Source organism: Eriocheir sinensis, chromosome 20 (assembly GCF_024679095.1).
Source record: "Eriocheir sinensis breed Jianghai 21 chromosome 20, ASM2467909v1, whole genome shotgun sequence".
Lineage (NCBI taxonomy): Eukaryota > Metazoa > Arthropoda > Malacostraca > Decapoda > Varunidae > Eriocheir > Eriocheir sinensis.
This window is the reverse complement of record NC_066528.1, coordinates 17,675,769-17,688,268: the sequence shown is the minus strand read 5'-3', so window position 1 is coordinate 17,688,268 and position 12,500 is coordinate 17,675,769. Positions and strand designations below refer to the sequence as shown.

General features: G+C 41.0%; 2 protein-coding genes across 2 annotated transcripts in view; both read right to left on the bottom strand.

Moving 5' to 3' along the window:
• LOC127001296 (uncharacterized) overlaps positions 1-1,778 on the bottom strand; it is a 3,469-nt gene extending 1,691 nt beyond the window's left edge. Inside the window, exon 1 of the mRNA XM_050865695.1 lies at positions 1,476-1,778. Within this exon, the coding sequence (XP_050721652.1) occupies positions 1,476-1,778 (303 nt within the window). The remainder of the gene's footprint in view (positions 1-1,475) is intronic.
• Positions 1,779-10,211: 8,433 nt separating this feature from the next.
• The window catches only part of LOC127001078 (uncharacterized), a 17,329-nt gene continuing 15,040 nt past the window's right edge, over positions 10,212-12,500 (bottom strand). The window contains exon 3 of the mRNA XM_050865250.1: positions 10,212-10,247. Within this exon, the coding sequence (XP_050721207.1) occupies positions 10,212-10,247 (36 nt within the window). The remainder of the gene's footprint in view (positions 10,248-12,500) is intronic.

Sequence of the window (12,500 nt, the reverse complement as noted above, 5' to 3'; positions counted from 1 at the left end):
TTTAACACGGCCAGGTGGGTGTGTGGCACTGATAGATAGCTAGCGAAACTGACCTCTCCTTTGGCCGCTCATTAACCTTGTCTTTGGGGGAACAGCGATTAGCGGGCTTTTTTTTACATTTTTTTTTTTGGTTGCCTTTGAGCTGTTTCTTTAGCTGTAAAAAAAGAAAATTGGTAATGCCTCGTGCTTGCTGTCTCTGGGTTCTATCGCTTGGAGAGAGGGGGGGGGATGATGCTGGTTCTCAAAAAGCTAATTCAGTCACAAAACACCTTTCTTTGACCTATCTTTCGGGCGCTCCTCTGGACTCTTTTGTAGGAGCAGTGAGTAGCTGGCTTTTTTTCATCATTGTTTCCGTTTTTTCTTTCCTTTGAACTGTTTCCTCGGTTGTAAAAAAGAATCCTTACCTAAGCATCTTAACAGGAACCGAGAAGCCACATTGCAAAACACTACCTTACAATACCTTTAATATATGCTATCTACCTGTCAGAGCTCTCCATGGATACCTTAACCTTAAAACAGCTTACTCAGTCCCAAACATCCTTACCTAAGCATTAACAGGAACCGAGAAGCCACATTGCAAAACACTACCTTACAATACCTTTCATATATGTTATCCACCTATCAAAGCTTTCCATGGACACCTTAACCTTAAAACAGCTTACTCAGTCCCAAACATCCTTACCTAAGCATTAACAGGAACCGAGAAGCCACATTGCAAAACACTACCTTACAGTACCTTTAATATATGCTATCTACCTGTCAGAGCTTTCCATGGGCACCTCAACCTTAACAGCTTATTCAGTCCCAAACATCCTTACCTAAGCATTAACAGGAACCGAGAAGCCACATTGCAAAACACTACCTTACAATACCTTTAATATATGCTATCTACCTGTCAGAGCTTTCCATGGATACCTTAACCTTAAAACAGCTTACTCAGTCCCAAACATCCTTACCTAAGCATCTAAACAGGAACCGAAAAGCCACATTGCAAAACACTACCTTACAGTACCTTTAATATATGCTATCTACCTATCAGAGCTTTCCATGGTCACCTTCACCTAACAGCTTACTCAGTCCCAAACATCCTTACCTAAGCATTAACAGGAGCCGAAAAGCCACATTGCAAAACACTACCTTACAGTACCTTTAATATATGTTATCCACTTATCAAAGCTTTCCATGGGCACCTTCAGCTAACAGCTTACTCAGTCCCAAACATCCTTACCTAAGCATCTTAACAGGAACCGAGAAGCCACATTGCAAAACACTACCTTACAATACCTTTAATATATGCTATCTACCTATCAGAGCTTTCCATGGTCACCTTCACCTAACAGCTTACTCAGTCCCAAACATCCTTACCTAAGCATCTAAACAGGAACCGAGAAGCCACATTGCAAAACACTACCTTACAGTACCTTTAATATATGCTATCTACCTGTCAGAGCTTTCCATGGATACCTTAACCTTACCTTGGGATGGATACTTGTGTGCAGGTAGTCCCGAGCGTCACTCCAGACCTCCTTCAACACCGCCTCACCAAACTCCAGCCACTTCCTCCCCTCATCCGTCCACACCTTCTCTTCAGGAGTGTCCGCCCGTAAGCTCTCGTCGGATAGGCTTTCCCTGACCTCAGCTTGCTTGTCTCCTCGTGCTGAGCTCTCCGGGAGGACCACGGGAGGCAAGTCAATGCTGCTGAGTGGCCGGCGGATCTGCGGACGAGGCTCAGCGTGTGGCATAAGGGTTGAAGTCTCTATCTCGGAGTCTGAAGGCATTTTGAGGTGTCTTCAGGCTTCTTTTGGGGCTGGGGAGCTTGATAGGACGATGGAGGCTCCTTAAAAGCACAGGGAAGTCTTCAAACCGTGTGGTACTAAGGTTGGAGGCTCGATTTTGGAGTCTGAAGGCATTTTGAGGTGTCTTCAGGTCCTCTTTGGGGTTGGGGAGCTTGAAAGGACGATGCAGACTCTTTAACAGCACAGGGAAGTCTTCAAACCGTCTGGTACTAAGGTTGGAGGCTCGATTTTGGAGTCTGAAGGCATTTTGAGGTGTCTTCAGGTCCTCTTTTGGGGTTGGAGAGTTTGATAGAACGATGCAGACTCCTTAAAAGCACAGGGAAGTCTTCAAACCGTCTGGTACTAAGGTTGGAGGCTCGATTTTGGAGTCTGAAGGCATTTTGAGGTGTCTTCAGGTCCTCTTTGGGGTTGGGGAGCTTGATAGAACGATGGAGACTCCTTAAAAGCACAGGGAAGTCTTCAAAGCGTGTGATATCAAGGTTGGAGGCTCGATTTTGGAGTCTGAAGGCATTTTGAGCTGTCTTCAGTCACTTCTTGTGGGTTCGAGACCGTTCTATGTCACCATGAACTCAATAACGGCGCCATGAAGTCTTTAGAGCGCATGGAAAGAGGGTTGAAGTCTCGATCTCGGAGTCGGAAGGCATGTTGGGTAGGCTTCAGTGCCTCTTGTGGAGTTGGAGAGCATTTTAGGTCGGTGCTAACTCCTTAACAGGGCAGGATGGCATTTATAGCATGTAGCAGGAGGGTTAGAGTCGATATCACGGAGTCTGAAGGCATTTCGGGGTGTTTTCAGTCGCTTTTGGGTGTAGATATCGTTCCAGAACACTAGTGGTGGTCATTACAAACCCATAAACCACTAATATTCATACGCCTGATATTTCCAAACGTCATATTAGTCCTCATCAGCAATACCAAGGGAGATTTGTCATTTTCTGGCCCGATTTTCAAGGCACGGTTAATTGGTTTTGTTGATTTGTTTTTCAATCACTTGTTATCACGACCGAGTTTGTGATGAGTCGAGTTAGTTCTGTGAAAAGCCAACACTTCAAACTATTTCCGTCACAAGAATGGAATTAGAAAACAAAACTAGCATGACCGTTGATAATGCTGATATGTTGAGTTGTTGTTTTTAAGGGGGGTTGAGTTAGTGAGGGAGGGAGAGAGGGAGTGAGTGAGTGAGTGAGTGAGTGAGTGAGTTAGTACGTTAGTTAGTGAGTGAGTGAGTGAGTGCGTTAGTTAGTTAGTCAATGAGTGAGTGAGTGAGTGACTGACTGACTGACTGATCTATCTCCATCTATCTATCTTTCTATCTATCTATCTCTATCTTATCGTATACATTGATAGGTTTAGTTTAGTCAAGATTGATGGGCGAGGAGAGAGAGAGAGAGAGAGAGAGAGAAGGGAGGAAAAACCGGAGGGAAGGGAAGGAAAAGGAGAGATAACAGGAATTTCCCTCCCTTCCCTTCCCCTCCACACACCACCACCACCACCACCACCACCATCAACAACAACAGCAACAACGACAACAACAACAAGCCACATACCACCACCACCACCACCAGCAACCCAACACACACACACACACACACACACACACACACGAACACACACACCTTACTTCTCTGCATTTTCTCCTCCTCCTCTTTCTCTTCCCACGCTCTTACTCTTATCCCTCCTCCTCCTCCTCCACCAGCAGCTGATGTCCCGTTGGTGATGTGGTTGCGATGTTTTGGCTGAAGATAGAAAGAGTGTGAGTGGTGATGATGGTGGTGGTGATGGTGATGATGGTGGTGGTGATGGTGATGATGGTGGTGGTGATGGTGATGATAGGGGGATTAATTACTTATATTATTACAGTTTGTTTTTCTATTCTATTCTACTTTTCCTCTTTCATTATCTACCTTTCTTTCCTTCTTTCTTTTTTCCTTATCCTTTTTTCCCTCTTTTAACACGTCATAAGTGATTCTTCTTATTTTTCTTTTTATTTGTTTTTTTCCTATTTTTCCCTTCCTCTCATTCCCTCTCTCCCTCCCTCCTTTCTCCCATTTTCCTCCTATTCCACCAAGGATTCCTATTTCCCTACCTTTCTTTCCTCTTCCTTTTCCTCTCTCCTTTCCTCTTCTCCCCTGCACCCAACCTCACCATACTGGGAGGAGATAGAGAGAAGGGGGAAGGAGGGGAAGGAGAGAGAGAGGGAGGGAGAGAAGAGGGAGAGAGGGAGGGAGAGGAGAGATAGAGCATGGATAGAGGTGTATGTTGTGAGGAGAGAAAGAGAGAGGGAGAGAGAGGAGGGAGAGGAATAGGGGAAGAGAGTTACCTAACCTATTCTTTCCTCCCTTCCTCTTTATCTCTCTCTGTTCGGAGGAAAGGAAGAGAAAAGGGAAAGAGAGGAAGGAAGAAGAGGAAGCGGAAGAAGAAGAGAGAGAGAGAGAGAGAGAGAGAGAGAGAGAGAGAGAGAGAGAGAGAGGGAGAGAGAGGAGGGAGAGAGTAGAGAAAGGGAATGACAATGAGAGGGAGGGAGAGGAAAAGAGAGAGGGAGAGGGAGAGGAGGGGAGACCAGGTGTGACAGGGGACGACAGCGGCGGCTTCATTCCTAGATAATGATTTCCTGAATGGTGTCGAGCGGTTCATTGCGACACCTGGATGCTCTTGTTGTTGTTTTTGTTGTTGTTGTTGTTGTTGTTGTTGTTGTTGTTGTTTTAGAGCAAAGGGGAAAGCTCAAGGGCACACACAAAAAAAGGAAACAATAAAAAAAAGCCCGCTACTCGCTGCTCCTGTAAAGAATCCGAAGAGGTGGCCGAGAGAGTAGTGTGTGTTGACAGAGTGTTGTTGTTGTTGTTGTTATCACTGAAACTAATACAACTACGTCTACTGTTACTACTGCTACTACTATGTCTACTGTTACTATCACTACTACTACTACTGCTACTACTGTTGTTGTTACTACTACTGTGACCTTTAAATTACACAATCTCCATCCGGTGTAAGCTGAGGTGTAAAAAGTGTAGGATGTCTTACATAACATAACTGCTTGACCAACCTAAACTACTACTACTACTACTACTACTACTACTACTACTACTACTACTACTACTACTATTACTACTACTACCACTACTACTACTACTTTCACTACTATTGCTACATGTCCTTCCTCTATTCCTTCTACTATCGCTACTACTACTACTACTACAACTACTACTACTACTACTACTACTATTTTCCTAACACTCCTGGACGTCGCTACTTATACTGTAATGAAGCCGCTATTTCCTCCACTTTCACGATCCTTTGACACGAAGGTGGTGGAGGTGATGGTGGTGGTGGTGGTGGTGGTGGTGGTGGTAGTGGTGGTGGAGAAGGTGGAGGTGGTGGGGGTCGTGAAGGGAGTGAGGGCAGTGGTGGTGGTGGTGGTGGTGGGTGGATGGGGGGGGGCGATAGTGATGTGTGTGTGTGTGTGTGTGTGTGTGTGTGTGTGTACCGTATCATGACAGTAAAAACACGTACAAAAGATTAAAAAAAAATATATGCATGAAAACACGATTGCTACAAGTCTCTTTTCTACATTATTTCTTCATTGCAGTTTCATTATTTTTTCTACTATTTTTTGGGTGATAAGTTTTGTTTTCATTTTTCTTATACTCAAACATAGTAAAAAAAAAAGAAAAAAAATAACACCTTCAGTAACGTGAAAAAAAAAATGTGTACTTTCACGAATATCGGGGAGTCACACACACAAACACATTCACACACATTAACAAAAGAACATAAGAACGTAAGGAGTCTGCAAGAGGCCGGTTGACCCATACAAGGCAGCTCCTGTACACTCAACCCCACCTTACCTCACCATCCATGGCTTTATCTAACCTCTTCTTGAATGTATCTATGGTACTGGCACCCACAACATGGCTCCCAAGCCTGTTCCATTCGTCCACCACTCTATTAGTGAACCAATTCTTGCCTATGTCTCTGTTGAATCTGAATTTGTCTAACTTAAAACCATTGCCACGCGTCCTACCTGGCTCTTGAACTATCAAACACATTAGTAGGGAATTTCGTGTCCTATTCACTGCGATGCTCACTCTTAATAATCTCTTTTGGGGTGGAAAGCAACGATTTATACATGATTTTCACATTGTCAAAACTTCCATTACTCTCTTCACTGCACTCCCTACATTTATATCAGTCTAAACTTGACTTTCCTATGATTTTCACTCCGCATATTAAACTACTGAGCTTGTCTTGCTTTATAATCTTAACTCCACTTATTAAACATCAGTATTATCATGATCGCGATCTTATATTCCTCATTCCCCTTCTTAAAATCCTTCAATGTCATTCTAATCTTGACTTTCCTGTAACCTCCACCGCGCTTATTACATTCATTACTCAACGCTCTGTACATAACTTTCATATAAACTTCATTCCGCTTCTCACATTCAACATCACTCTGAACTTCACTTTCTTATAACCTTCACTCCCTCACTACCTCACATCCCCTTAAAACTCAACACTCTTATAGTACACACAAAGCACTCAGAAACAACACTTATAGCCACGCTGGTAAGTAATTCCTAAGCCAATACGTAGAATCAACACTATAAACACTGGCTTCACACGTGTCAGAGTAGCCGAGAGAGGTTGGAGAGAGATCTGGGATTGCCTAACCGGATACACCAATACTCAGACGTTTTCGGTCCTCACAACAAGCTTCCAGAGGTCACAAGGGAGGCTAATCGGGTTCTCATGTCTGTTATCTCACATTCACGGTGCAGGAGCCTTGTCAAACGATCACTAGGCCCATAAAACCAGCCTCGGGAACCCCCACAAACTCTACGAAGGACAAAAGTACGTGTGTGAGTCCTAAAATGCCGAAGAGAAAGCGCTACAATGTCATTAGTCTTGTCAAACGATCACTAGGCTCATAAAACCACCCTCAGAAACACCCACAAACTCTACGAAGGACAAAAGTACGTGTGTGAGTCTTGAAATGTCGAAGAGAATGCGCTACAATGTCACTAGCCTTGTCAAACGATCACTAGGCTCATAAAACCACCCTCAGAAACACCCACAAACTCTACGAAGGACAGAAGTAAGTGTGTGAATCCTAAAATGCCGAAGAGAAAGCGCCACAATGTCACAGCCTTGTCAAACGATCACTAGGGTCATAAAACCACTCTCAGAAACACCCACAACCTCTACGAAGGACCGAAATGCTTGAGAATATGCGCCACACTGTCACTATCCCAACGAGTACTAAGGGACGGCCCAGAAGGCTTGTCAAACGATCACTAGGCTCATAAAACGACAATTGAAAACACCACAACCTCTACGAAAGACAGATGCGGGTGTGTTAACATCAACCGGTTATCACTTGCTAGACCAATACCGAGGGAGGGTCATAAGCCTTGTCACACTATCACCTCGCTCACAAGACTCCAAATATATATGCGGGCGAGTGAGTCAGTGCTTGCGAGTTAGGGCCGACTGTCACTTGCTAGATCAGTACTAAGGGGTCTGAGCTCTCGCCACTAGCTGCAACGCACACCACACACTGACGCCTGGCCAACCCACCGTCAGGGCGCCGCGGCCTAGACTAGCTGGCGCCGCAGGAAGTCCCGCCATCGTAGATCAAGTCACGCTCCCATAGTCTCCTTTTACTGCGAGCACTCCACCGCCATCAACGCCATCACTATCATCACTGCTAATACCATGGAGTGTTCCTCTCTCTCCCTCCTTCCTTTCCTTCTACTACTACTACTACTACTACTACTACTACTACTACTACTACTACTGCTACTATGGAATGTCTCTCTTCCTCCTTCTTCCCTTCCTTCTCCTTTTTAGCTTCCACTTCCTCCTCCTCCTCCTCTTCCTTCTTCTTCCTCTTCTTCCTCCTTTTCTTCTTCTTCCTCTTCTTCATCATCATCATCAACTGTCTCTCTCTTTCTCCGTGTTCTAGTCGTTATCCTGGACCTCTTTTTCTTCTTCTTCTTCCTCCTCCTCCTCCACCTCCTCCTCCTCCTCTTCTTCTATATTATCTTTCTCTCTACCAGCATAACTTCTTCCCTACGAGTTTTTCTCTTCATTCTCCTTTTTCTCTGTTATTCTCCTCCTCTGTCTCCTCCTCCTCCTCCTCTGTATTCTCCTTTTTCTCCTCCTTCCGAATACTTCCTTAATTCTTTGCCCTTTTTTGCTTCATTCTCCTCCTCCTCCTCCTCCTCCTCCTCCTTTAGTACGCATTGCCGTGTCTTACAACAACCCGCAGTGCCCGAGTCCATGTCCTTGGGGAGCCACGGAATATATGCGACGCGTTAGGGACATGTTCCGCACACGACACGTACGGACTGGTTAAAAGGGCTGGCGTGACTGTGCTATGTAAGGAAAGGAGAGGAAGAAGTATTGCAGGAAAATACACACGAGGAATGAGTCTTGGATACGCGTGCAATGGTACCAACAACGTCAACAAGCTATCTTTCCATATAGTCTCGTAAAGCACTGAAACGAACGGGGAAATGATAATAAGTAAATAAATGAATAAATAAATAATAAAGGATAATAAATGAATGAACGAATGAATAAAAGGTACAGTAGAGACACGACAAAAAAACATAGAGGAAAATGAAATGAAGAATTGAGTGAATTAAAAACAAAACTAAAACTAGAAGATGAATTAACGAAGGAAATAACGATAAAGAATAACAGGAGAGACACGACAAGAAAACTAATAGAGGAAAATGTAATGAAAATTTGAGTGGATTAAAAACAAAACTAAAACTAGAAGATGAATTAACGAAGGAAATAACGATAAAGAATGACAGTAGAGACACGACAAAAAAACATAGAGGAAAATGTAATGAAAATTTGAGTGGATTAAAAACAAAACAAAAACTAGAAGATGAATTAACGTAGAGTGTAAGTATAAAGACAAGTTAACGAAGGAAATAACGATGAAGAATGACAGTAAAGACACGACAAAAAAAAATAATAGAGGAAAATGTAATGAAAATTTGAGTGGATTAAAAACAAATCAAAAACTTGAAGAGGAATTAACGTAGAGTGTGAGTATAAAGACAAGTTAAAAAATAAAATAAGAATGAAGAATAGCTGAAATATGAGAGTAATGGAGACAAGAAGAAGAAGAATGAAATGAATGAACTAAGTGAGGTAAAAGAAAAATACACAAAGGAAAAGAAAAAGAAATAAAACCTTGTAAAACGTGTGAAAAGGAAATACGGACGAAGAATGAGATGGGAAAAGCGTGTAATATAGGAGACAAGAAGAGGAATATAGCAAAATGGAATGGAAGAATTGTGTGTGTAGTAAAAGGGAATTGCAGATAAAGAAATTGAGCAAAATAATATGTAGGTAAAACAATATTGAAAGGCAAGAAATAGGAAACAAAAATAGAGAATGAGTTAGAATAAGCGTGTAATATAGGAGACAAAAAGAGGAATATAGCAAAATGGAATGGAAGAATTGTGTGAAGTGAAAGGGAAAACGCAGATAAAGAAAATAAGCAAAACTAATATGTAGGTAAAAAATTTGAAAGACAAGAAAGAGGAAATAAAAACAGAGAATGAGTTAGAATATCCGTGTAATATAGGAGACAAGAAAACTAATATAGAGGAATGGACTGAAAGGAAAAAGCAGATAAAGAAAATGAGCAAAATAATATGTAGGTAAAATATTTGAAAGACAAGAAATAGGAAATAAAAATAGAGAATGAGTTAGAATATCCGTGTAATATAGGAGACGAGAAAAGCAATATAGAGAAATGGAGTGAAAGGAAAAATCAGATAAAGAAAATGAGCAAAATAATATGTAGGTAAAACAATTAAAAGACAAGAAATAGGAAATTAAAACAGAGAATGAGTTAGAATATGCGTGTAATGTAGGAGACAAGAAAAGCAATATAGCGAAATGGAATGAAAGAATTGTGTGGAGTGAAAGAAATAACTCACAGGAAAACAGACAAAAACAAAACATAGTAAATTGTACGTTGAAAAATAGAACTGACACGCGGGAAAAAAATATGAAAAAAAGATTAAAAAGAAAACAAAAAATATAAACCAAAAAATATGTACAAGAATATTACAAAAAAAAAACAGAGTAAAACATGAACAATGGAAAAAAATAAACAAAAATAAAACATGTATAAAATGATTCACGTGACAAGAGTATTGAAGGGTTGAGCAAAAAATAAAAATAAAAAAAAAAAAAAAAAGAAAAAAAAAAAAAAAAAAAAAAAAAAAAAAAAAAAGGAGAAGAGATAACAGGAAAAAGAGAGAGAGAGAGAGAGAGAGAGAGAGAGAGAGAGAGAGAGAGAGAGAGAGAGAGAGAGAGAGAGAGAGAGAGAGAGAGAGAGAGAGAGAGAGAGAGAGAGAGAGAGAAATGGGGAGATAATACACAAAATTACTTCCCCGAAAATGAGGGTCCGTATTTGCCTCCCTAATTCAGCGTGTAAGGAATGTCAGGTGAGGATCAATGTTACCTTTTCTTTTTTTTTATCTTTCTCAACATTTCTTTTATCTTTATCTTGGCGGTCAGCATTCCATAACACACACACACACACACACACACACACACACACACACACACACAACACATTAAACAAACACAACTATGCTACTCGAGAGGACTTAAAGCATAAAAAACGAACACTAAAAGCTAATACATATAACACACACACACACACACACACACACACACACACACACACACACACACACACACACACACACACACACACACACACTTAGGGAATTGATTTTACTATAATGAATACGTGGAATTGAAAGACGTAAGTAGGTGCTTAATGGTCTTAATTTGCGTGTAATAATTGCTTTGTTGATACTTATAATTAGAACGTTTGATAAGAGGAATTCAGGCTTAGTTTGATTAAGTAAAAACACACATAAAAATAATAAATAAATAAATAAATGAAATAAAATAAATAGAAATGAAAGAAAGGTTAGATTATTTAAAGAGAAAACAAACATACGCACAAACGCTAAAAAAACACAAAAAAGAAGAAAGAAAGAACTGACTAATTTAAGTGAAAACACACACACACACACACACACACACACACACACACACACACACACACACACACACACACTAACTCATTCACAACTGCAATAAAGAAAAAAAAGGAAAGTCGATTGATTTAAATAAACACACACACACACACACACACACACACACACACACACACACACACACACACACACACACACATACACACACACACAATAACATACAATAAAAGAAAAGAAAAAACGAAAGAAAAGTCGAATGTGATCTTTTAACCTTCTCAATCATTCACGTTCGACAGGCATTCAAGCGAAGAAGAACGTGCAGGCGATCGATGAAGGGAACGTAAACTTTGCCTTTGGAGTGTGATAAACTTCACCAATTACTTACAGGTGACTCTTGAACACCCGACCAAACGTAACCTAACCTACCCTAACCTAACCTAACCTAACCTAGCATAACATTAACATAGCATGACATAACATTAACATAACATAACATAACATTAACATAACATAACATAACATAACCTTACCCACCCTAACGTAACCGAACCTAACCTAACTTACTCTGACGCATAGACAGATAGATAAATAGATAGATAGGTAGATAGATAGATAGATAGAAAAAACAGACAAGCAGGTAGTTATCAATAAACTAAGAGAGGTGGAAAAGAGATGAAGGTAAGAGAAAAAAAAGGGGATACAGAAGTTAATCATATATAAGGTAGAAAGGGAAGGTAAGGTAAGGTAAGGTAAGGTAAGGTAAGGACAGTAAGGTAAACTATCCATAAGGTAAGTCAGGAAGTGAGGTAAGAAGGTAAGGAGTTAAAAAAAGAGGGTACAGCAGTTAATCATGTATAAGGTAGAAAGGTAAGGTAAGGTAAGGTAAGGACAGGTAAGGTAAGGTAAGGTAAGGTAAGGTAAAGTAAGGTAAGGTAAGGTAAGGTAAGGTAAGGTAAGGTAAGGACAGGTAAGGTAAGGTAAGGTAAGGTAAGGTAAGGACAGGTAAGGTAAGGTAAGGTAAGGTTAAGTAAGGTAAGGTAAGGTAAGGACAGGTAAGGTAAGGTAAGGACAGGTAAGGTAAGGTAAGCACCCTCGTCTCGGACCGTCCCATCATTCTAGACCTCTTCTAGACCTCCAAACCCTCTGCCTTCTGCTTATTCTGTTCTCTCTTTTTTTTTTTAATGTTGTTTTTTTTTGTGTGCCTTACTGTCTCCTTTGCTGTAAGGTAAAGGTAAAACAGGTAAAAAAAAAAAAAAAGGCAAAAAGAATCATATACAAGGTAGGTGAGGTAAGGTAAGGCAAGAATAGGTAAGGTAAGGTAACGTAACGAGGGAGGCAAAGGTGTATAAAGAAAAGAAACTAAGGTAAGGAGTCACGGACGAACCTATTACATTCCTTATTACCTTGTGTGTGTGTGTGTGTGTGTGTGTGTGTGTGTGTGTGTGTGTGTGTGTGAAGAGGGGGGGGGAGTGACCGACAGCACCTTCACTACATCCCTTCCTTGGTACTATAACGAAAGGAGTTCAGTCTCGAGTCAACACAATAAAGGAATCGAACTCCGTCTATATATAATGCGTGTTTACCGTATTCCTTTTCTACGACCCTCTTTGGCATCTTAGAATCTCCCTTAAGGTCCATTTTGGGGGTTTCAGTAGTTTTT